At 46.2% G+C, this 25,373-nt stretch overlaps 1 protein-coding gene and 1 non-coding gene across 5 annotated transcripts in view; one reads left to right on the top strand and one right to left on the bottom strand.

Annotated features, from left to right (window-relative positions):
• The window catches only part of Pnpla7 (patatin like domain 7, lysophospholipase), a 71,306-nt gene that overhangs the window by 3,507 nt on the left and 42,426 nt on the right, over positions 1-25,373 (bottom strand). For all 4 annotated transcript variants that reach the window (XM_075985348.1, XM_075985350.1, XM_075985351.1 and 1 more), the window contains 8 exons: positions 18,710-18,859; positions 10,105-10,168; positions 9,373-9,541; positions 8,045-8,227; positions 7,244-7,362; positions 2,425-2,581; positions 394-510; positions 169-238 (listed from right to left, as the gene is read on the bottom strand). In XM_075985348.1, coding sequence (XP_075841463.1) covers positions 169-238; positions 394-510; positions 2,425-2,581; positions 7,244-7,362; positions 8,045-8,227; positions 9,373-9,541; positions 10,105-10,168; positions 18,710-18,859 — 1,029 coding nt within the window. The remainder of the gene's footprint in view (positions 1-168; positions 239-393; positions 511-2,424; positions 2,582-7,243; positions 7,363-8,044; positions 8,228-9,372; positions 9,542-10,104; positions 10,169-18,709; positions 18,860-25,373) is intronic.
• Positions 15,685-15,789, top strand: LOC142858103 (U6 spliceosomal RNA). The gene has a single exon (XR_012911982.1). It is a non-coding gene; the product is annotated as a U6 spliceosomal RNA (small nuclear RNA).

The following is a 25,373-nucleotide window of genomic DNA, read 5'->3' as shown; positions in this document are numbered from 1 at the left end:
ACAGTGTGCCTCTGCCCCCTATGCAAATGTGGCTGTGACCTTCCTTTGTAAGACCCTCAGAGCCCTCATGGAGCTGTGTGTCCATGACCCCATACCTGACTAAGATCCTAGAGCTACTGACCCCACTAAGACGATGCTATGGTGGTTTTGGTTGGAGAAGGCTCTCACCATCTGTGTGAACCCGCATGGCAGAGGCTGTGATGTCAGTGGTGATGGCAAAATACGGGAGCCACAGGTCCTGTGAGGAGGACAAGGATCAGAGGAACCCTCCTCTCAACTGTTCCCTGCCCCACACTGGCAAGGCCATCTAGGGACAGAGGAACGTGGGGAGAAAGCAGGACAGTGTCAAGTTCACTGAGCATCTAGTGCAAGCCAGGTGTGACAGGGACATACCTCAATCTGCCGGTCTCTGAAGATGCTGCTGATGCTGCTATTAAAGCCAGTTCCAGAAAACATAGATGTGATTGGGTAGGTCAGATCTAGTATAGTCTTCACCACTGATGTCATATCCTAGAGACATGGGAGACCTTTAGTGAGGAAATCTTATTTCTGCATCAGAATAGGGGCGACCAAGAAAACCCCCAGGTCCAACTGCCTGAAGTCTCAGGAGAGCACTCCCTGTGGGCTTGAGCCTTAGTGTAGAGGCCAGCAGAAGCTCCTGAGGCTTAAAAGCTAAGTGCCTCCCATAGCTCCACACCCCTGTCCCTTCCTCATGCAGCTATACACTGAGAGCCCTTCAGGACTCCAGAAGACCTGTGCTCTGGGCATCCAAAGTTTCCTACACTGTAGAGAGAGCGCTTGACTAGACAGAGCCACCAGCCCTGGACCCTTCCATACGACAGATGAGTGGTACGGAAAACAAGGAATAAGACAGCCTGAGATTCTACCCAAGATCTGAGCCAGGGAGGCCGCTGGACAAACTCCCTCTTTCATGGCTGGTGGGTACGTATGCCCATGGCTCCACCCCCATTATGTCCTGTAGTCGTCTCCTGCAGGGCAGCCACTTCAGCAAGGTAGCACAGCTTAATTCACCCTCAGTGGGGGGACCAGCCCAAAGGGCCCTGATTCTCCCCACTGCTGATAGCACCAGCTGAGCAGGAGGAGAGAAGGAAAAACACTTCCCACAGGCCCTGGGCTGGGACCTCCCAGTCCATGACTACAATCTAAGCTGTTGTACACCAAGGGGACACATTTTCCTGTGGTAACTGCTCTTAAAGGCCACCCCCAGTGACCGCTGACATAGCACTAAGAACAGGATGTGTCACCAGGCTCTCTTTCCTGATGGCCACGCACTCCATGAGAGACATATTTCTGGACAGAGCCTCAGCTGTGTCCTCAGCTTTGTGGATGGAGCAGGGAGCCCACTCCTCAGCTCTGCACACGGATGACCAATTTTCTCCTCTTTGGAAAAGGAGAGCACAAAATCTTTTGATCCCACGCATGTGGTTTCAGCAGGGTTCCATTTGTTCCACAGGAGCAGCCCAGCCTCGAGAAGGCTATGAGCGGCCTGCTGGCAAGGCAGAGCTAAGGGAACTGGTTCTGCTTCCTTTGATTTTGCTTGACGCTTTGATTCTGATTCTGGTGTCCATTTTTGACAAGGCTGAACTAAGAGCAGAGAAGTGCCAGCTCCTGTGTAGCCTGGAGCCCACACTCAGCCCCTCCTGGTCTGACTCACACCAAGGCAACACTCCCTTCCCCCAAACCATCCAGGGCTAGGTAGGCACCAGGCAACAAGGAATGTCTCCTAGGCATGCTGGAATGATCCATGCTAACCAAACTGAAGCTGCATACCCTGCCTTGCCTTGGCCTCAGAAACCTGAGGCACGGCTGGGGCCAGGGAGACTCTAGGAGTAGTTGGGGGAGGGGATGAATGTAATCAAAATATACTGTATGAAATCCTCCAGCAACTAATTAATAAAAAGGTAAAAACGACACAAAGTTGGGAAGAAGACATGTTGAGGAGATTATGGGGGGTTGGAAAGGGTAAGTAGAAAGTAGATATGATAATATTTCATTATATACACATATAAAAGTCTCAAGAATAAAAACATGTTTTTTTTAAAAAAAAATCTGAGGCCTGTAGTCTCCTGATCTTGACTGACTGTAGTTCCATCTTGCCTCCCTGCCCATTGTAGCCCATGGTTTAGCTGTGCCTCTTGCTTCCTGAGACCCTAGGGTCCACTAGCTCCCCCTTCACTGGCACTGGACCTCCATGTTGTCACCTGATAAACCTACGCGTTAAGACCACCTCCCACACCTGCCTTACAGCCTCCTGCCCCTGCCTACCTCAGGCCACCTCCCGTCACCTACTCCTGGCCTTCTCCCACTACCTGCCCAGTCTTTTCCTGCTTTATGCTCTCCGCCTGCTACAGAGGCCACGCTCTGACCTGCGAGCCTTCCTGAAGGTGGAGGACACCTGCTTACCTCTGCCCATTGCTTAGCACGGATCCGCATCTGGCTGTAGCTCCGCTCCTCAGCAAACAGAGCACTCATAAAAGCCCCAATGGACGTCCCTCCGATCATGTCCACCGGGATGCCACACTCCGCTAGGGCCCTCAGGATACCCACCTGGGCACAGCCTCTTCACCAGCAAGAAGAGAGGGAGAAAATGAGCACCATAGTCAGGCCAGCCCTTGCCCTCCATGCCCTATGTGCCTCAGAGGTGGGTCACATGCTCAGATTACTCTTCCCTCCTCAGAACCAGAAGTTTACATGACCACAGACAATGGGGCAAAGAGAGGAGAGGCTCCCAGAGGGTTCTGGATATAATTTAAAATGCCTCTCTCTGGCGGTGCACAGGTGACCGAGGGGCTGAGACAGGAGAGGATGGCTTTACTGAGGAAAGCCAGTGGGTGACTGCTACCATCTACTGCTGAGTCCAACAGAGTGTCACAGAGGCTGAGAAGCTGAACAGACTTTGCCACAGTTGCAGATGGGGAAACTGGAAATGAGAGCCCTCTAGGAAAAAAAGGGTCCTGGTGAACACCAAGGGCTGCCCCTAGGAATCAAAGTAAAGCAGAAATGAGCTAGCCCCCATGAAGACCAGAATCCAGGTCCCCATTTTTTTTTCAAACCAGGCTGAAGTTATGACCTAAAGCCTCAAAACCAAGCATAACAAGTCATAAAAGAAGAAAAAACCTCATGACTACAAGACAAGATTAAAAACAAACACCACGAATGGACCGAGGACTAGGGGTGGTAGAATACTTGCCTACCGTATGCACACTTGGGTTGATCCCACTAGTCTGTGTGGGAGAACACAGCGCTGCCTGTACGCCCGCAGGAATATACTAGTGTGCTTAGTAAGGAGGCAGACGCGCAGCACACAGCACAGAGGTGTGACTCCGGTTACAGGAAGGTCCTCTAACAGGCAAACTTATGAACCAGAGGGGGCAGAGCATGGGTGAATGTGCAGTGAATACCGTTTATTCAGGATGACGAAACAGCCTAGAAATAGATAGGCCTGACAGCTGTACGACAGTGAGAACGTATTTCGTTGCACTATAACGGTTAAAATATTCATTTACTGTGCATATATTTAGCACATAAAAAGAATAATATGTAATACCACCAGAAAAAAAATTAAATAAGTAGAACTCTTAAAACAAAAGTTGAGCTTGGCATAGTGGTGCAAGCCTTTAATCCCAGCACCTGAGAGACAGAGGCAGGTGGATCTCTGTGCGCTCAAGGCCAGCCTGGTTTACTTTTACTTTAGGTGTGTGGATGTTTTACCTGCATGTGTGTCTGTACAGCCTGTGCATGTAGTGTCTGCAGAGTCCAGATCCCTTGGGACTGGAGTTACAGGCAGTTGTGAGCTGCCATGTGGGTCCGGGGAACTGAACCAGGGAGAGTAGACAGTGTTTTTGAACACTGAGCCTTCTCTCCAGCCCTGGTTTACATAGTGAGTTCCAGGACACAGAGAGACCATTTCCTCAAAAAACAAGTAAACAAAACAACAACAACAGAAACAACAGAGTTGAGAGCTGGGTGTGGTGGTGCACGCATTTAATTCTAGCACTCTGGAGGCAGAGGCAGGTGGATCTGTGAGGTCAAAGCCAGACTAGTCTACATATAGAGTTCCAGGCCAACAGGGTTATATAGTGAGACCGTCTCACAAAAAGAAAAGGAAAAAAATCCCCCAAAAACAAGAGTTGGAGAAATTAAAGACAGGATTGATAACTGACAGAGAATGGGAAACTATAAGCAGGATGAAGTGGAGATTACAGACATGAAACACATAACTGGGATGAAACAACCAACAAATGAGTTTGAAGAAGACTAGACACAGCTGAAGAGCGATGCGGTGTAACTCTCTCTTGCCAGCGGAACTCAGAAACCAGAGCAGCTGTGACAACCTGCATGACAGAGGCCTTGCACAGCGGGCCTCCTGCACCTTTCTCCTCTTTCCTCAGCTGTCCTTTCAAAGGCCACACTTTTGCTTTGTTGACACTTTCTAATGTATGCTTTAATTTCAGCTCTTGTCTGTTTTTGAAGACACTGTATCCTGTACTGGCCTCAAATTCACCGTCCTCCTCAGCATCCTGGGAGCACTGTTCCAGAATATAGGCAGGCTGGTCTTTCCACTATGTCAGAATTTACTTTATAAATAACAAGAAACTCACAAGCTACCTTGATTTCATTGGCTACAACTTATCAAGCAGCCCTGATTTCCCTAGATAGCTGGCTCTCCCAAGCTCTTTTACTGCAGTCTTAATTACGAATTAACTTTCAAACTGCATATTAAATTGTGTGTGTGTGTGTGTGTGACAGAGAGAGAGAGAGAGAGAGAGAGAGAGAGAGAGAGAGAGAGAGAGAGAGAGAGAGAGAGAGAGAGGAGTTACAAAAGAGCAGAAGAGGGCCTTACTGGCAGTGGAGTCAATACGGATACAAAGAGTCACTGGAGATGGCGAGTAGTAAGATATTAACTACATAGTTAATGTAGCTGCTGGAGGCCTGGAGAGCAGCAGGGTTGAGGAGAGCCCAGCCTAGTCTACTTGGCAACTCCATTCCAGCAAGAGAAGCAAGGCAGATGGTGGTTTGAGGAATGACACTGAGGTTATCCCCTGCGATCCCAGCCGCAATGCACATACACAGAGACAGAGAGAAGCAGAAAGGCAGGGATGCAGAGAGATAAAGAGAATGACACAAAATTAATACATTCATTCAGAGATGTCACTAAAAGAGAGCCAGAGCCTGAGAGACAACACTGGCATAAAGCAGTGAGTGAAGATAAAGGAGGGGGTGCTGGTGGGTTTGGGGGTGTGAAGCCCTGGAAAACTTGAACAGAGATGATCTGGTCTGTCTGAACCTGCTAAGAGGATACAAACGCTCATCAGAAATGGAGGAGAAGCAAACACAATAGTTAGAAGCTCCTTTTTTTTCTTTCTCTCTCTTTTTTAAAGACGGTTTCTCTGTGTTAACAGTTTTGGCTGTCCTGGAACTCAACTTTTTTTTTTAAAGATTTATTTACTTATTATTATGTGTATAATATTCCTCCTGCCTGTACACCAGATCTCATGACAGATGGTTGTGAGCCACCATGTGGTTGCTGGGACTTGAACTCAGAACCTCTGGAAGAGCAGCCAGTGCTCTTAACCTCTGAGCCATCTCTCCAGCCCACTCCACGCCCCTTTTCTAAGACCAGTATTGAAGAACATTATTTTAAGGTGTATTACTTTTGTTTATGCTCTGGAACATTTGTTTAATGCTGCAAAGATGTGTTTGATTAAATAAAATTCACCTGTAGTCAAGAGGTTGCGTCAGCAACTAGCTGACAGGAAGTGGTAGGGAGGAGCCAGGTGAGAAGGGTTTTTAAGGAGGGGTGGGGAGCAGCCTGAGGAGCAGAAGTTCACCTCAACCTTTGAATCCTGAGTTCTTCAGAGGGACAGAAATTTAGATAAGTTCCCTTCGTCACACAGCCGTGGCGTAAAAGGCAGCAACAATTTACAAAAGAGGACAACAGACCAAGCTGACCTCAAACTCACAGAGATCCACCTCCCTCTGCTCCTGAGTGCTAGGATTAAAGAAGGAAATGTTCAGAGTCCCATGGATATGATTTACCTCTGAAAGGGCTACGCTCTCACAATGGAACCTCATGAGGATTAGAGAGAGAGAGAGAGAGAGAGAGAGAGAGAGAGAGAGAGAGAGAGAGAGAGAGAGAGAGAGACTGAGGGTACAAAGAGACCAACAGATGTAGGTTATTTGAGAGTTAGGAAGTCAGTGTTCTAAAATTTAAGGAAACATTAGTCAGATAGGACTACTACTTAGGATCACAGAAAAGTCAATGTCCAAACAGACTTTGAAAGTATTTGGCCCCAGAAAGGGAAAGCAGAGGACTGTTCTTTGTGTGCCTTGCAGAACCACTCAGCTTTTAAGTACACCTTGAGCCAAGTGGTAGAGTTTTCAAAAATGCTGTTGGCCTGACACGCAAACCAGGACCAGGTCTGTACCGAACAGTTCTAAGTTTCTATTATCCAGGCCCACAGGAAGGACTAGGGCCTCCCCTACCTGATAATGTCACACCCCTCCTCTAGGTCAGTTCCCCCATGATTCAAGATACAAGGAGCATGCACTGGGTGGGTGGGTTGGGGGGGTCACTTCACTGTAGACTGAGCAGAGCCAGGACTCAGTTCACAGTGGGTCAGCTCCAGAGCACCCCTCCTCCTGGGGAGATGTGGAGTCTGACACGGCTCCTCCTGCATATCTGGATCACCAACCACTTCATCCTCCCACGATGCCATGGGCCTCCACGTCTTTCAGCTCGGAAGGGTCAGATGACAACTCAGGGCAGGAATTGCATGGGCTAAAACTGCTTTAAAGAATCCCAAGCCTAAAGAACTGAAGGATATTTCTCTAGTCTGTGAGCAGAGCAGGTCGTTCCTTCATAGAGAATATATTAAAATGGAAAGAACCTCATGGGGAGCCCACTGGGGAACTGGCAAAGGACAAGAGCAGACAAAGTTCAAAGCGGAGAGACATGGCTAACCAAACAGATGCTGCTAAGCATAGATAGTCAGACAACACACATATCTTCTTCTACCAAACTGGTAACAGTGAAATCCAAAACATTTAGGTTATAAACACACACGCACCTAGACACTTTGGCACGCGGACCACACTCTTGCCATCCATGGGGACTGAGAGTGCGAGAGTGGTCCAAGGGTCTTTGCATCTGCGGCACCTATGCTTAGTCAGGGTAAGGCCGGTGGGAGTGTGGCACACATTTGGGGGGGGGGGGGTTCACCTTGCTCCACCTCCTCCAAGCACCAAGGCAATGGCATTGCCTGTCAGCACCCGTGCCAGGCGGGAGAAGTCTGAGTGACGGTCTGGAGGTCGTTGGAAAACGCGCGTGTACATCTCAACCTGACAGGAGCCAAAGGGAGACAGAGGTTTGTGCATTTCTCCAGCTAAAAGTTGGCATGTCCTGACAGGGCCCAAGCTCACCTGAGAGGTGCTGGCTGAGGACAAACAGACCTAGAGGAAGCTTCTAACTGCCTAAGACCACAGAGCTGGCCCTTTATGTAGGGAGTGCTCTTGAGGCATATGGTCCCAGGCAGGAATGCAGTCAACAAGATGCTGCCCATTGAGCTAGGGTGTTGAATGGGCTGTAGCATGTGGATAGCACCAATGCTTCCCACCACTTAGCTTTCACACTGAGCTCAAAGAACTAAAGATGGCCCAAGGAAGAGGTGTCCTAGGATTGTATCTGTCTCTGCTCTGAAGGGATAGCACAGCGATCCAGCCATAATATCTCTTTAGGGCCTCAGCTAAATGTGAGACTCTCAGCCTTGATCCCTGAGCTCACTGGTTTCCAGGTCTGGACGGCCTCTCTGTGCTTTGTGCTGTGACTTCCTCAACCTGCAAGGTAGCCCAAGAATCCCAAAGTTATGATTACAGAGTTCAGAGCAGAATGGGCAAGCTCAGTAAGAACCCAAGAGCCCTGATGCGCATAAAGGAGGAGAAAGACAGCTCTAGATGTATAACAGGAGGCCAAAGGTAGTGTAGTCAGGGCTAAGTCCTGCTGCGCCAGCCCACCAGGCCTCACCAACTTGGGCAAGCTCCTCTTAGAGAAGACACGGCGTGGGCAGCGGAGGTGCAAGTGGCCAGAGCACCAGCTCCGCATGTTGAGCCACTCCACTGTGCGGGCAGGCCCTGGACCGTCCTCTTTGTGCAGCAAGATCAGCTGCTTCTGGGCACGCACGGCTGTGTTCTCCAACATCCGCTCCAGCTAGAGGAGAATAAGGCCTGGTCAGCAAGCCCAGGTAAGCCTGAGGGCTGAAACAGAACAGAACCCAGGACCACCACAGAGCTATCTCCAAGGTCGACACTCAACACTGCCCTGATAGCTGGCCCCAGAGAGGACAGTGTGGGATGGATCTAGTTAGTAGCCAGGCTGTAAAGATGGTTACTAACACTCTGACCACATGGTCTACTAACTGTGCTGGCTGGCCAACACGGCTACCAGGGGGATGCTGGGAGTATGAGACAAGAGTGCTTCCTCCCGCGTCTCAAACACACTGCTGTGTGACTGTAGGCTGTGACCTTCACAGACGATGCACTTTTTGGGCACTTGCCTTACAAAATAGCACTGCTCGTGCACAATGGGAACAGATATCAGAGGGGCTGACTTTAGCTGCTCCAGGATTAGACAGGTAGGGCAGACACTTGAAATGGAAGCTGAGCAGGCAGAGCAGAGAGGAGATGGGCACACTAATTCAAATGATGAGGAATCACCTCATACTGCTTAGTTAAAGGACATGAATGGAGCCAGAGTTCCCACTCCTGAGAAGGACGGGAGCTCTTCAGCCGCACCTGCAGCCATTCACAACCAGGGAAGCAGCTTGGCAGCATCTAGTAAGTAGACACATTTCCTTTGGGGTCAGCAACTTGAAAGTATCAGAGGATAACTCGACCTTGCTTGTTACTATAAAGTAACTGGTAGAGACTGTACGGTGGACACTCACAAACGGAAAACTAAACAGCCATAAAAATGGGTAAAACAGTGGGATCTTTATCAGTCCTGGGTATCAATGAAAAAGTAAATTTCATGAGGGAGGTGGTGGCACCTGCTTTAATCTTAGCATGTGGAAGGCAGAGGCAGGAGGATCTCTAGGTTCAAGTCCAACCTGGTCTACACAGTGAGTTCAGGACAGACAGGGCTGCACAAATAAACCCCGTCTTCAAAAATCAAAACAAACAAATAAACACAATTTCAGAATGATATAAAACGGTATTATTTCTATATAATTTTTAGGCGTGAACATAGCAGAGGTCTCTAAAGAGACCAGCAAACATGTGGGTCCTCTCTTAAAAAGTATTTCCGCTAACAGAAAGATAGGCGGGTCTGGGTTGGAAGTCCCTCTGAGCACTCACCTCGCCCACTACTGGCTCTTGCTCTCCCAAACCCACAATGAGGATGCAGTCAGCCTGCCTGATGCAGCGCTGGGTCCAGGGTGTGAGTGTGCTGTCTGCTTGATACAGCACAATCCGGTGGATGTCCTCCTGCTGCCCCAGCCAGCTGGATAGCCGGTACTCATGGATACTGAAAGACATAAGGCAGCACCTCATCTTTTTTTAAAAAAAATTTAAATTAAAATTTAAAAGAAAAAAAGTTTTTTTGAGACAGGGTCTCACTATATAGCACTGGCTGGCCTGGAACTCCCTATGTAGACTAGGGAGCCTCAAACTCACAGAGACTGGTCAGCCTCTGCCTCCTGAGTGCTGGCACTTCACCTTCTATGAGGGCTCCTAAGGCTTCTCATCTTCAGTAGCACCTCTCCCACAGAGCAGCAGTGGGTGCTTGGAACTGGGCAGTTGAGCAGAGGCTGTGGCCATGCCTAGAAATTGGGGGCTTAAGAGAAGGTGAGATGCAGAGCTGCCTGTATGATAAGCAGGACCTGGTTGTCTCCTGGGACCTCTGATGGTACCCAAGCACATATAAAGACTAGCGGGTATAGCTGGACAAGGAACATACTAGAATGTGCAGACACCAAGGCACAGGGTTAATGAGGTCCATCTCAAGACTACGCCAGGGCAGCTAAGAAGGAAGTTCAGGCTGACTAAATTTCTCTACATGGGACCATAAGGGGGTCACCTTATGCGCACCTGTCTAGAGCAGCAGAACCAAGGCGTTGTTTGATGTTGTCACTGGTCAGCAGCAGGACAGGACCTGAGAACAACCACCCATTTCAGAAGTCTGTCCCAGCAGCCGCCTCTAAGGACAAGCAAAGGACAAGCGTGCTTACACCTTGTCCGGAGGTCAGCTCCCTGGGAGGGACTGCCGGCAATGGGGATGCGGCAAGTTTTTAAGCTGCCTCTTCAAATCTGGGTCTCCTGTTGACATCTGAACCAAGTGTTTGCAATCCTGCCATCCCGTGTGTGGACACAAGCTAGGGCAAGGACAGCACGCAGCAGTAAAACTTGAAATCCTATAACTTCCCAAAGAAACATCTACAGTGGCCTGGATCCAAATCTAGTCCATTCACACACAGATGCCAAGCTTTCCCATCCATGCCTCTCAGATCAGCCAAGGAAGGTCAGAGGTGGCTCAGAGGCGATGCAGAGTGGAGCGCACCGGTCACTCTCGGAAGCTGCCTCAAGAGTACACTGGCTAGGGGTAGAAAAGAGCCCAGCAGTGGGAAAGCCAATGATAACATACAAGGAGACCCAAATCATTCTTCTTTAATAGTGGTGTAGCCTGCATAGCCTGGATATACGACTGTGTGAGGGTGTCGGATCCACTAGAACTGGACTTACAGACAGTTGTGAGCTGCCATGTGGTTGACTGGGAATTGAACCTGGGTCCTCTGGAAGAGCAGCCAGTGATCTTAACCACTGAGCCATCTCTCCAGCCCTTGAAATCAATTTTAACAAGCCAGCTATTGTAACTCAGTCTTTAATCCCAGCACTTAGAAAGCAGAGGCAGGTGGATCTCTGTGAGTTCAAGGCTAGCCTGGTCTACATGCTTTCAGTTAGTCTAGGCTAGAGCTACGCAGTTAGACATTGTCTCAAAAAACAAAACAAAACAAAAACCATTCTCAACAAGCTCATCCAAGAGTGTATAATTAAGAGCTAATTCAGGCTGGGTGATGGTGGTGCACCCCTTTTATTCCAGCACTCGGGAGGCAGAGGCAGGCATCTCTGAGTTTATGGCCAGCCTGGTCTACAGAGTGAATTTCAGGACAGCCAGAGCTACCCAGAGAAACTCTGTCCCAAAAAAATACAAGCAAATGAACAAAAAGACTAATTAGCTAATTCATAAGACACTCCCCCCAACACACACACACCAGGGTCTTAGGCTCCAGCGTCTTGAACTCCTAAATTCAAGCAATTGCCCCAGCTCTGCATTTCAGGTAGCTAGGCCTACAAGCGAACACCATTGCATCTGCCAACAGTACCATATTTTAATTAGCAGTAGTCTCTGAGAGGCGCACAGAATAAGGGCATCTTTACAGTTGGGAAGGCAGCCGCAGTGTGCTTATCACAAGTCTCGTTAAATTGTGCAAACGGAGCCAGGCATGGTGGCACCTGCCTGCAGAGAGAAGGGGATCTCGGGGAGTTCCAGGCCAGCCTGGTCTATACAGTGAGTTCCAGGCCAGCCTTGTCTCAAAAAAATTAAGCAACAACAACAACAACAACAAAGCCAGGGGAAACTTTTTAAGCAGGCAAATCTGTCCCACTACGGAGGTGAAAAGCAAAGGCAGCAGGTCCTATACGCGCTTTGAGGCCAGTGCTTCCTCAGTCTGGACAGTAGTATGGGGCACCACCATCTCTACCTCCTCCTGTTAAGAGGCCTTCCTGCATAAGATAGATGGATTCTCGCTACATAAAACATCAAGGTACTGGTCTGACCCCAGGCTAGATGCACTCACCCTCAGGGTACTTCTCTGTCTAAGTGCCCTTACTAGATTTGGGAGCTAGGAAAGAAGCATAGAGCTCCCTAGAGATAGTATCTCGGCTTTCCAAGTCAAGACTTCCAGCACTTTCCCTTAGACAACGCTGATCATGTCTCTGCCAAAGGCTCTGGGTTCTGTGGAGGGAGGCAGGATGCTTCCTCCTGCAGTGCACAAGGTAGGCCAGTCTAGTTGAGGGGAGCCTCTGGCCTCATTGGAAGCAGGAATCCCAAAAGTCAGGAGGCTCACCAGAACTACCTGTCTCTACTTTGAGGGGTGTAGCCTAAAGGCCGCATCCAGCCAGGTTGCTATCCCAGGTCCCTGCAGGCTTGGACAGCACTGCACCAGGCTGCCTGACAGCTTCGCTTCTAGGTTCCTAGATCCAGAGAAGCTAGAGGAGAGGGGAACACCTTCCACGACAAAAGAAAACTTCTCTACCTGGATTCTTCACAAGCAATAACACCCTTGGAAATGAAAGGAAGGGTCAAAGGCAGCCACCTGACTCAAGGCAAAGGTAGGCACAATGTGGCTTTTCTAAATGAGGGTTCTGGTTCAATGACAGGACAGTTCTCCCTTTCTTACTTGTAGTTCTCAAGAATCACCATAGGGTGTGCTGGTTCCTGAAATAGGAAGGGGCAGGTCAAGAGAGCTGGGCTCGGCTTCTGCTCTTAGACACGGGATATTCTCCAACATTTTGACCCAGCAAGTCCTGTCCCATGGGTATATGCCCAAGGCAGGCTGCTTTCCCGGTTCCTGAACCCTGGAGACCAGCTGAGAATGAAGCACTGCACCTGTTGTTCCTTGCTGCCCACTCAAAGAAACTTGCTCTGGTTGTGCAGCAATTTCCTCCTAGATAAAACCTTAGCGGTGGTGGCGCATGCCTTTAATCCCAGCACTCAGGAAACAGAGACAGGCAGATCTCTGTGAGTTCAAAGCTAGCGTGGTCTATAGAGCGAGTGCCAGGACAGGCTCCAAAGCTACAGGAAAACCCTGTCTCATGGGAAAAAAAATACCTCCTCACACACAGGATATTAAAAGGGGGAGAAACAGCGGGATGTTATAAGGGAAGGGGCAGTATTCCATCCTTGAGGCAAGTTCTATAAGCTAAGGAAGTAAACAACTCACATAAATCTAGGAAGTCACCGAAACTAACCAGATTCAGTAGGCTCTTCCCTCCCCAAGGGAACTGCTGAGAGACACTGTCTCAGACCAGCTGAATGGCCTACAAGAGGCAGATCAGCCAAGTACCTGAAAGAAGCTACCTGAGGAGGACACTCTTCAAGGTGCTAAGCTGCCTATGGTTACGTAGGGAGCTCTAGGTTTTCAGCTTTCATGGTTGTCACCCAGGCTGGGGTGGGCTTTTGGTGATGCCGCTTTCTTTCAGTCATTTCTGCTCCTGTAATTAACCCTTCACCCAGATTCCTAAAGAAACTGAATAAAACTTACTGGTTCACCGAGTTAGACTTTGGTGGTATCCGTACTTTAGTTTTTTATTGGTTCCCTATCAGGGTCGAGTAGCAAGCTACTTGCTCATGTTTTGTTGTGGAACATTTGCACACTGTGTGAAGATGCGCTGCTGTGATTGGTGTAATAAGAAGCTGAGTGGTCGATAGCTAGGCAGGAGGTATAGGTGGGATTTCCAGGAAGAGAAAGAACTCTGAGAAGAAAGGAGGAGTCGCCAGGGAGATATGGATAGGAAACAGGAGGTGCACGATGGAAGAGAGGTAATGCCACATGGCAGACCTAGATTAATATAAATGGATTAAGTTTTAACATCTAGTTGAGACAAGCCTAAGCTAATGGCCAACCTTTCATAATTAATAGGAAGTCTTCGTGTTGTTATTTGGGAGTTGGCAATTCAAAGATAGTCTGGCAAGAGAGCTTGCTACAATGTTTCCCCAAGAGCACTGTAACATACATGTGTGCATCTTGCCTGTAACTATTCTCTCTGACCAGATTCAGACCAGCTGATAAGCAGAGCACTGTTTGGTGAAGGCCACCCAAAGACATGATTCATGAAATAAATAGCCAGTAAGGTTTCCTTGCAATATATAAAAATCCCTACTCTGTAACAGGCACTGTTCAGTGAATGAAATGACAAGTCACTGACCAGGAAAAAAAAATAGTCACAAAAGAAATGTCCTATGGAAAACTTACCTAAATAGATATAATAGACTCTTAAATTTCAACAATATGAAAACAACCAGGGAGCCTGGAGAGATAGTTGAGTTTTCCAAGTACTTGCCATGCAAGCCCAAGGACCTGCATTCAGATCCCTAGCACTGGAAGGACAGAAACAGGAGACTCCTGGAGCTTGCCAGCTGGCTAGCCTAGCTGAATCAGTGATGCACAGATGAACACAGCAAATGAAAAAAGATCCTGCATCCCATACCATAAGGGAAACAACAAAGAGATTAGTGGTTTCCACGTCTGTTTGGAAGGGATGAGTAGGCAGAGCAGAGGACCCTTAGGACAACTGATTGAAACCACCTTGAGTGATACTGGAGTAGTGAACACACACACACACACACACACACACCCCGCATGCCCGCCCCGCTCTGAACCCTGGGCAATGGTGAAGAGACACAAGCTCCACTCTGATAAGGAATGCTGATAGCAGGGATAGCTGTGCATGGTGAGGGAGCAGGGATGCATGTGAAATCCACACGTCTACCCAAGTTTGCTTCACTCCTACAACTCTTCACAAACCAAAGGTCTGTTTCTTTCTTTCTTTGTTTATTTATGGCATCAAGGTCTTTCTATGTAGCGGTGACTGGCTTAGTACTTACTATGAAGATCAGGCTGGCTTAAATTCGCAGCCATCTTCCTGCCTCTGCCTCCCAAGAGCTGGGATTACAGGTGTGTATCATCTTTAAAAGTGAATCCCCTTCCCCACTAGCCTCCACAGTAAGAAAACTAATGGCCAATTAGAGAAGGAGAAGAGGAAACCGAGGTGCAGTTGAAAGTGTAATGCTTGTTTAGCATGTGTGAGGCCCTGGGCTCTACCCCAGCAGTCAATAACACATACAAAAGCAGAATGAAAAAAGCAAGGAAGAAAAATATATGAACAGACATTTCATCAAGAGAATACATACAGAGAGCGAATCTGTACACAAAATGTTTAGTGCCATAAGCCGACAGAGACAAGCAAATTAAAATTAGTGCGTATGGACCAGGCATGGTGGCACATTCCTTTAACCCCAGCACTCATGAGGCAGAGACTGTGGAGCTCTGTGAGTTCAAGGTCAGCCTGGTCTATGTAGTGAATTCTTGGCCAGCAAAGGCTACAAAGTAAGACCCTGTTTCAAAAAAAAAAAAAAAGCTATAAATGAACGACAAAAAAAAAACCCCAAGAGTTGAAATTAAAGAGCTTCAGACCAGCCAAGACAACATAGTGAGACCCTATCTCAAAAAAAAAAGAGTAAATAAATGAAAAAATAAAATTAAGGCATGCTATCACTATGTCCCTATTAAAATAGCTAAAATTAAAATAGTGATGACACAGAATATTGGCAAGGATGTGAGGAAACTGGTCCTTCACACACCGCTGCTGGGAATACAAATAATATAGATACTGTGGAGAAAACCTGGCAGTTTACTATTAGACTGACACACTCAGACGCCAGAGAAATGAAAAAATTCCATCCATTACACAAATGGTCACAACAATTTAATTCACAACATTCCCAAGCTGGAAACTATCCAGACACCCTTCAATAACACGTGGCTAAAGAAACTGAAACATGTCTTGGGTGGTGTGAATGTGCTATAGCAATAAGAAAGCAAGCAATGTTTGCTTTGGCAGCATATATACTAAAAATGAATAAAAATAATACAAAGATTAGCATGGCATCTGAAAAAGGAAGATATTCCAATTTGTGAAGGGTTTCATATTTAAAAAAAGAAAGAAAATCTCATGTGGGCACACGCTATGATTCTATGTTTATAAATTTCTCAGAACGACAAAAATCAGAGATTAAGGAGAATTGTTTGGATGTCAGTGAGAAGGGTGTTGATACATTGTGGCAGCTTTAAAATGAAAGCTAGAAGGGTTTCTATGGCAATGAGGATTTTGCAGTGTTGGTATGGGCCTGATGCCCGTGTCAAAGGAGGGACAATGTGCATTCACATACCTATATGTGCAGGTATACAAACACAAGAACAGCTGACGAGTTTGAAGCTAGCCTTTGAGTAGTCTTAGCATCCTATGTGGTGTTATCATACGAGACATTGGAAAGGGTTAGGGGGCCTTTTCTTACTTCACCATTTCCTGTGATTCCATAATTATCTTGAAATAAAAAAGTTTTCTCCACAGAGCAACTTGACAGTGTACTGGATGCAGCCTAAACAATCTGACCAATGTCACCGAAAATGAACGGAACTTTCTATACACCTACAATATGGACTGCAAAACAAAGACGAAGACTATCAAACAAGCCAAGGATGGTGGCACACATCTTTAACCCCAGCAGTCTGGAAGCAGAGGCAGGCTGATCTCTGTGAGTTCAAGACCAGCCTGGTCTACATAGAGAAATCCAGAACAGCCAGAGCTACACAGTGCGTGAGACTTGGTCTAAAAAAAACAAAAACAAAAACAAAAACAAAAAAAACCCAACAACAACAGCAATAAACCCAATAATTTTAAACTATATACATCACAACATTAAGCTTTTAAGAATAATTTATAAATAATAGATACTGTGGTATCTTTCAATTTTACAGATCTTTGGTTTGCATTATTTAATGTTTTATATCAGTGGTTCTCAATCTTCCTAATGCTTCGATCCTTTAATACAATGCTTCATGCTGTGGTGACCCCCAACCATAAAATTATTTCATCGCTACTTCATAACTGTAATTTTGCTACTGTTATGAACTGTAATGTAAATATCAGATATACAGGCTATCTGATGTGCGACCCACAGGTTGAGAACCACTGTTCTATATCATTTACGTATCCGCAGGGTAGAGGATATGTTTGTGCTGTACTGAAATAGATATCCCAATAGTATCTTGTTTATGATCACTGGACATAGGGACTGCATTCACTTTACAGAGACATTCCTGAAACTTTTACTATAACATACCATGAGTATATATAATCATATCTCACTTCAAAATTACATGAACACTTGTAAATAAAATGTTAAGAAAAGAGGCCTTGACCCTCTGCACATGGGTGGCAGTTGTCTAGGTCTATCTGAGGAGCCCCTGGCATAAGGACCATGATCTATCCCTGGTGCATGAGCTAGCTTGTCGGAGCCCATCCCCTATGGTGGGATGCAATACTCATCCTTAATGCATTGGGGGTGGGGACTTTGGTCCTGCATCAACTTAATGAGCCAGGCTTTGTTGACTCCCTATGGGAGCCCTTACCCTTGGGAGGAGTGGATGGGGTGTGCTGTGGGGTAGAGGTGGGGGGCTGGAAAGGGGAGAGGGAGAATTGTGGTTGGAATGTGAAACAAATTTTAAAAAATCATTAAAGAGGGCTGCAGAGATGGCTCAGTGGTTAAGAGCACTGCCTGCTCTTCCAAAGGTCCTGAGTTCAATTCCCAGCAACCACATGGTGACTCACAACCATCTATAATAAGATCTGGTGCCCTCTTCTGGCCTGCAGGCATACATGCAGGCAGAACACTGTACACATAATAAATAAATAAATCTTTTTAAAAAATCATTAAAGAAAAAAAGAGGCCTCAAGCTGGAGAGTAATCTGTGGCAATGAACACTTGCAAATAAAGGCGAATGGACTAAAGGGTGAACTGGGCCACACTGCAGCTTCCACAGCAAGATTATTATTATCATCATCATTATTATTCCTTCTTCCTTCTTCTTCCTCCCCCTCTTTCTTCCTCCTTCTTCCCCTTGTTTGTTTTTGTTTATTTTGTTTGGCTTTCGTTTTTTCTTTTAAATTTAGTTTTGATTCGGGAGGGGGCAGTTTGCAAGGACAGGGGGCAGATGCAAGGGGACGGGAAGCTAAGGACTGGAATGCAAGACGTGAAATCCACAAAAAATCAATAAAAGTTTTTTTTTTTAATGTTAAGAAAAACAGAATACCTTACAAACTTGGAAATTCTCAAGAACTCTCCTGAGTTTTAATTTCTTATTCTTAGACTCCAAAATTTTGAGCATATATTTATTGGTTGATCTGCACTTGTGGAGGAGTGGGTGCACATGACTGTGGAGGTCAGAGGACAACTTGTGGGGGGGTTCTCCCCTTCCACCATGGAGGTACCAGGGATCAAACTTAAGTTGTCAGGCTTGGTGGAAAACATCTTTAACTGCTGAGCCAGCTTGCCAAGCCGAGGCTCTAAAATTTAACAGCTTCTTCCTGATGGACGATCAGCTCTGGGTTTCATCCTACAACTAATATACTCTAGCTGTTGACACAAGAGTGGTCTCATTCTAACCAACCCCCCACCTACCAAAGTTACCTGATCCCATTCAAGCATTTTTCCGTTTTCCATCAGGTCAGCAAGTTCCCCGGACATCTATTCCAACACCCCCTCCAGCAAGCAGGGTGCTGGCATATACTTCTAGCAGCCTCAGAACCCAAAACGAGGGTCCTGTGATGGGGGATGCCTATACAAAGGAGTCTCCTAATGTTTCTGGGGCCCTCCATGTCAGGGTTTCTCACACATCATATACTATTACATTCTCTGTGCCCATGAAGATCTCAGAGCCTGGAATTCCCTTAATGTGGAAGGTTCCCTTAGAGTAGAGCCTCCCCTAGATCGAGTCCACCCAGAGTGTAGAGGGCAGTCCACAGCTCCTGAGGAACCGATAATGTTTACCTTCAGGACCTCTATGTAGCTTACCAATGGCACTGAGGGCATGCTGAAGTTCCAGGGCAAAGGCAGTTAGGGGCACATCTTCAGACACAGGCATTGCTGCTACCGTGGACAAGTTGCCAGGTGGGTTCCCCAAGTCCCATTTGTTGTTTGCTGTGTAAAGCCCAAGCTGGTGACCTGTAAGCACAGAACCAGGAATCAACTTGGAACGTTAGGCCACCAGTTTCCAAAGTCCCAGATGACACAGGGCGCCACCAAGAAGGATCAGAGTCTGCTTTCACTCTTGCAATGACTAAAGCAGGCCCTTGGATCAATACCAAATCTAATGTGTTCTAAGTTTTGGCCCTGCATAAATTATCTTGACCCTCCAGAGCTTAGGAATTCAAGGAGCAAGAAAATTTGGAAAACATTTTGTCAGATGAGAGCCCCCGCCCCAATGGTCTCACTATGTAGCCTGGGCTGGCCTCAGCTCTGCCTCTCTTGATGGGGTACATACATGCCTGGAAGGACTCGCGCTCTATAGCTTTTGTATTTTAATCACTTGGGAAACTGGAAACTTAGAAGAGCAACAAACACACCTTTATCATCTCTTAGCCACATGGATTTTCAAAAACCAAAGGAAGCAGAGAATAAATGAGGACGGTCATTCTGGGGCAGGGGCAGGAGCATCCTAGGGAGATACCAGAAGTGACCCCTGAAGGAGAAATCGAAGCAAGCAGAGATTTCCTAAGACCAGGATATCCAAAGGTCCCACGGTGCCTCACCCAGACACAAAGAGCCTGAACCTCCTCCCAGGGTCCTACTCAGCTGCAGGGGCTAAGGGCCACTCAACTACACAAGTGCAAGACCAAAGACGTTTTTGTTTGCTATCCTGTAGCAGAAGATCCTGGTACAAGTTCTCCTCCAGTACAAAGTTCTCTTGAGTGAGTCCCTCCTGTGTCCACAAAGGTGGCTAAGCACATCTCATGACAGCTGACAGGCAGGCCCCCACTTGATCAGGTTTCCCGTGGCACCGTTGTGCTATGGGCTGCCTGGCCACTGGTAGCCCACCCTCCTCTACAATGTCCCTCCCACCCCTGACCTTTTTTACACTGACACAGACAGACCTATCTTCAGGCCTGGGCCACCTGTCTCCCTTAAGGGTGGTTTCCAAATGCCTGGCATCTTCTCTGCTCCTCACCCTAGGAGCTTCAGGAAACTATCAGACACATAGTCCCAATTGCCTGGACATTAGAAGTCCGGTGCAGAGGTACAGGTGGAGCTCCAAGGATGTGTGGAGCCCCATTTAGTGACTGGTAGGCACAGAGCCAGGAAAGACCCCTGTTTCCAGATGACACAGGTGCAGAATATAAGAGACAGAGTTTAGGAAGGGTTTGCCATTTCAAGCAGACCTAAGAGCACACTCAGGCTGTGACAAGCGTCCGGACACAAGTCTGCAATCTTAGGAGAACACATGCATCTCACCTACACATACAACAGATATTATACATACATCCTCCTACATTATACATAAATCACACATACACCATGCATACAATTCACAGATATCTCACATACATCAATATATACCACACACACTACAACTTGCATACATACCTCCCAGACACCATGTATATACCACACACTTAACTCATTAATGGCTTCATAATTACTATATGTGTACCACACACACATACCTCACATATATATGTCATACACACACACACACACACACACACACACACACACAAAGATTTTACTGCTGTACTGTTTAAAATAGTTGGGAAGGCCAGAGATAGTGGCGCACACCTTTAATTACAGCACTTGGGAGGCAGAAACAGGAGGATTTCTGTGGGTCTGAGGCCAGCCTGGTCTATATAGTAAACTCCAGGCCAGTCAGATAAAGAATAATACCCTGTCTCAAAAAGCAAAACAGAACAAAAAAACACAACAACAACAAAATAAATAATAGAGTTGGGAGAGATGTTTGATAATGGAGAAAACAGCTAAATGAATGACCCTCTTAGCTATCAAAAAATAAAACACATCTTTAAGCTAGGTGGTACACCTTTAATAATAGCACCCAGGAGGCAGAGGTAGGCTAGCCTAGTCTACAGAGCAAATTTCAGGACGGCCAAGACCACACAGAGAAACTCTGTCTCAAAAAATAAAATAACAACAAAAAACTCCACATCTTTATATGGTGAGAAAAGTTACTGAATGAAATAGCTATAGTTAATTTATAAAAATATTTCTTTTATTAAATAAACATCTCAAACCTTCCAAAACTAAAGTACCTGCATCTCTAAATAAACAAAAACAATAAACTGACATGGCCTGCTCAGATGACCCAGACTACTGTGGACTGGGCACCGGGTGATCTCTGCTCAACTCCCTCCGTGTTTGTGCCTGATACCACTCCCTGTTCGCAGGCCTCAGCCCCAAGAGGTAGCTCTGGGCCTCTACTACATAGCCTCTTATGGCTTTGGTCACAAGGCCTAAAATGGGCCCTCTTTGGTACCACACTCTCCAGTACCCTGCCCCTCACTCAAAGTGAACTGATGGTAACAAAGCGGGTGTGGCCCCCGTGGTTCCTCTGAGGTCTCCGCCATTTCCTAGTTACATCCACATCCTGCCCCTTCCCCTGCTCTCCCAGGCCTATGGAAAGAAGCCTTCTTTATTTATCCTCCTGATCCACTTCCCCTGCCTTCCTGTTCTAGGGGCATAAGTCCCTCTTGAGGAGGACCTGTCTGGCCCAGAGGCCCCAACCAGGAAACTCCTCCCTTGGCCACTTCTGTCCCCCCCCCTTTTTTTGTTTTTTGTTTTTTTTTTCGAGACAGGGTTTCTCTGTAGCTTTGGAGCCTCTTCTGGAACTAGCTCTTGTAGAGCAGGCTGACCTTGAACTCATAAAGATCCACCTGCCTCTGCCTCCCGAGTTCTAGGATTAAAGACGTGCGCCACCATTTCCCGGCTGGCTCTTCTTGAAAGAGTCCTTTCCAAGGAGGCTGCTTCAAAGGAGCCTTACCAGCATGAACAAAAAACAGTCTTTCTGTCTAGGAAGCAGAAGCCCTGCCCCAGCCAGAGGAGGAAGCAGAGAAAGCCAATCTTCAGCTATGCCTGCGCTTGTCAGATCAGAATCCACAGAGGATGGGAACAAAGGACGATACAGCACTCCAGCAATGGTACTGGCTCAAGGAAACACAGGCTGACCAAACTACCAGGGCCTTGACAAATCACAGTCCAGAAAACTGGGGCAGAACTTGAGCTATGAATACAAACACGTTGGCAGCCACAGAAGATTTAAATGGGAATATAATATTCAAAAATACATACTTGTTTTGTTCAATATATTATATATTTAAAAAATTCAGTATACTCCAAATTACCAGGTACATTGAGAACAAAGAATTTTTGTTTGTTTGTTTTTGTTGTTCGAGACAGGGTTTCTCTGTATAGTCCTGGGTGTCCTGGAACTCACTCTGTAGACCAAACAGGCTGGCATCAAACTCAGAGATCCGCCTTTCTCTGCCACCTGGACCCTCGAATTAAAGGCATTCACTACTCCTAGAGCAAGGAATCTTAATCTGAGTGAGAAAAGTCAGTCAACAGACAAAATAACAGCACAAAGCTTAGAATATTTGCAGGAATAATGAAATATGACCAGTTATAGCCAACAATCAAAATCATGAAATTTCTGGAAAAAAAAAAACCAGAAGACCTTAGCAAAACAAAGAGCCAGAACACAAAAACAAATAAAAGGTTCTCTGGCAGACAATGAGGAATACTGAGAACTCAAGAACAATGGCAGTGGGTTTTTGATCCTACTGCACGTACTGGCTTTGAGGGAGCCTAGGCAGTTTGGATGCTCACCTTACTAGACCTGGATAGAGGTGGGCGGTCCTTGGACTTCCCACAGGTCAGGGAACCCTGATTGCTCTTCGAGCAGATGAGGGAGGGGGACTTGATGGGGGAGGAGGAGGGAAATGGGAGGCGGTGGCGGGGAGGAGGCAGAAATCCTTAATAAATAAATAAATTTAAAAAAAATTAAATTAAAAAAAAAAGGTTGCTCTTTTTCATCTTCCTCTCGGAGAGGCAGCTTCGCTTCTGCCTCTCTCCCCGCTTCTCTGCTTCCCCCTTCTCTGTCTCTTTCTCCTCCTCCTCCTCCTCCTCCTCCTCCTCCTCCTCCTCCTCCTCCTCCTCCTTCTTCTCTCTCTCTCTCTCTCTCTCTCTCTCTCTCTCTCTCTCTCTCTCTCTCTCTCTCTCTCTCTGTCCCCCCCTTCACCCTTCCTCCTCCATAACCCCCTGAATAAACATTCAACCTCACCCTGCAAAAAAAAAAAAAAATGGTTCTCTGGGGCCAGAGTGATAGTGACGTATACCTGTGCGCCCAGCAGAGGGCGCTAGACTAAGAGGGAGACCAGAGCAGGAGGATGGCAGATTCTAGGTCAGTCTGGGCTATATAATGAGTCAGAGGCCAGCCTGGCATACACAGCAAGATCCTGTCTCAAAATAATAATAACAACCAAAAAAAAATATTTTTAAACCACTTTGTATAGGCCAAGTAGGAGAATGAAGGTGACAGGAAAGAGCAAGTAATATTGAGGACAGACCAAAGTAACAATTCTATTTGAACATCATAGCAACAAAAAGATAAAAAAGTGACCAGTGCCCCAGATACCTCTGGAACAATAACAAAAGGCCCAGTATTCGTGACATTTTGTTTTCAGAAGAAAAGAAAGAATACAAGGTTGAAAGAAGATGTGAAGAAAGAAAAGCTAAGAATTTCCCAAATTTGCTAAAAGATATAATCTATAGATTAAAGCAAAATTAACCCCAAAGGCATAAATCCAAAGATTTTCAAATCTCTGAACTGTGAGATGAGAACAATTTAAGGGCAGGGCAGGTGTCATTTATCTACAACTCCTGAGGCCAGAGTGCTTTGGAGTTCTGGCTTTTTCAGATTTTAGAACATTCCCAGACTACTGGTTAAACATTCCTCATCTGAAAGTGGCAAATGCTCCAAAATTCACAACTTCTAAATGCTGACATGGCACTTAAAAAGTTCTAGATTTTGTACTGCAGATTTTTTCAAGGCAAATGTTTGGTTCTCAAGGCATGCAGAAAAAATGGTTAAGACGTATGTCAAGGGCAGGTGAGATTGCTCACTGGTTAAGAGTACTGGCTACTACTATTCCAGATGACCCAGGTTTGATAACCAGCACTCATATGGTGGCTTACAACTGTTTGTAATTCCAGTTTTAGAGGATCTGACACCTTCTTCTGGCCTCCAAGGGCACTGCAAGAATGTAGTGTACAGACATAAGCAGGCAAAACACCCAGATGCATAAAAATAAATAAATTGGGCTGGAGAGACGGCTCAGAGGTTAAGAGCATTGGCTGCTCTTCCAGAGGTCCTGAGTTCAATTTCCAGCAACCACATGGTGGTACACAACCATTTAGAATGAGATCTGATGTCCTCTTCTGGCCTGCAGGCATACATGCAAGCAGAATACTGTATACATAATAAATATATAATTTTTTAAAAAAAATATTAAAAAAACAAACAACAAAACCCAAAACACATTAAGAGAAAGTCACAGAATAATGTGACCTAAACGGTGATAAAGCACTCTCATTCCACTTAAAATGAAAAATTATTGCTATTAATGGATCAGGATAAGCATAAAATATTTCTGTATAGAAACCATCCAACAAAAAAATGTAGAAATCAGAATTAATAAAAATAGGATGCAGAAAAATGGTTAAGTAATCAAAAAGAAGAAGAATATTGGAAGAAAATTTATTTTATTTTTTTAAAATAGTTATTTATTATGTATACAATATTCTGTCTGTGTGTATGCCTGCAGGCCAGAAGATGGAACCAGACCCCATTACAGATGGTTGTGAGCCACCATGTGGTTGCTGGGAATTGAACTCAGGACCTTTGGAAGAGCAAGCAATGCTCTTAACCTCTGAGCCATCTCTCCAGCCCCTGGAAGAAAATTTAAAAATAAGAAAGTAAACATCAATCCTAACAGAACAGTTATGTTAGATGTAAGTGGCCTAAATAGTTAAAAGGTAAAGATTGCCAGAAGAGTTGATAATAATCTTGGCCTCACTGTGTCTTCCTTTAAAAGACTTATTTCAAACATAATGGTCAGACAGGCAGAGCAAAGTAAGAAAGAAATCGTGTGTGTTGAATAGTATGCTGTCTCCTAAAATCCACGCCCACTCAGAACTTCAGAATGTAATCTCATAAGGAAACAGAGCCTTCAAGATTGATGCAGTTCAGAACTGATCCTGGAGAAGGGTCACAGCTTCCCATTGCTGCGTGCATCCTGCAAGCACAGACAGCTTGCTTAACAAAACACCTAAAGTATCAGGATGTGACCCAAATGATGAGGCATACTGAGAGCAAAGAGCTAAGCAGCAGCATGCTTACCCACAAATTTGACCTTCCAACACACATTCAGTACTGTACACCAGTCTCAGTCATGTATAAAGATTCTATGTCTATACAGGGACAGGTCCCAGATGAGCTAGCCTGGGAGAACTAGTATAAAGAAACAAAGATGAGGGCTGAGAGGACAAGAGGTCTGAACAAAAATGTAGACTGGTGACCTAGGCAGGGGAGGAGGAGGTGGAGGCAGGAGAGCGCTATGGGCACAGTGCACACAGAACAGTAAGCACCAAAGAGCAATGCCAGAGTTCT

The sequence above is a fragment of the Microtus pennsylvanicus genome, chromosome 9, assembly GCF_037038515.1.
Source record: "Microtus pennsylvanicus isolate mMicPen1 chromosome 9, mMicPen1.hap1, whole genome shotgun sequence".
NCBI lineage: Eukaryota > Metazoa > Chordata > Mammalia > Rodentia > Cricetidae > Microtus > Microtus pennsylvanicus.
This window is presented reverse-complemented; position numbering and strand designations above follow the sequence as displayed.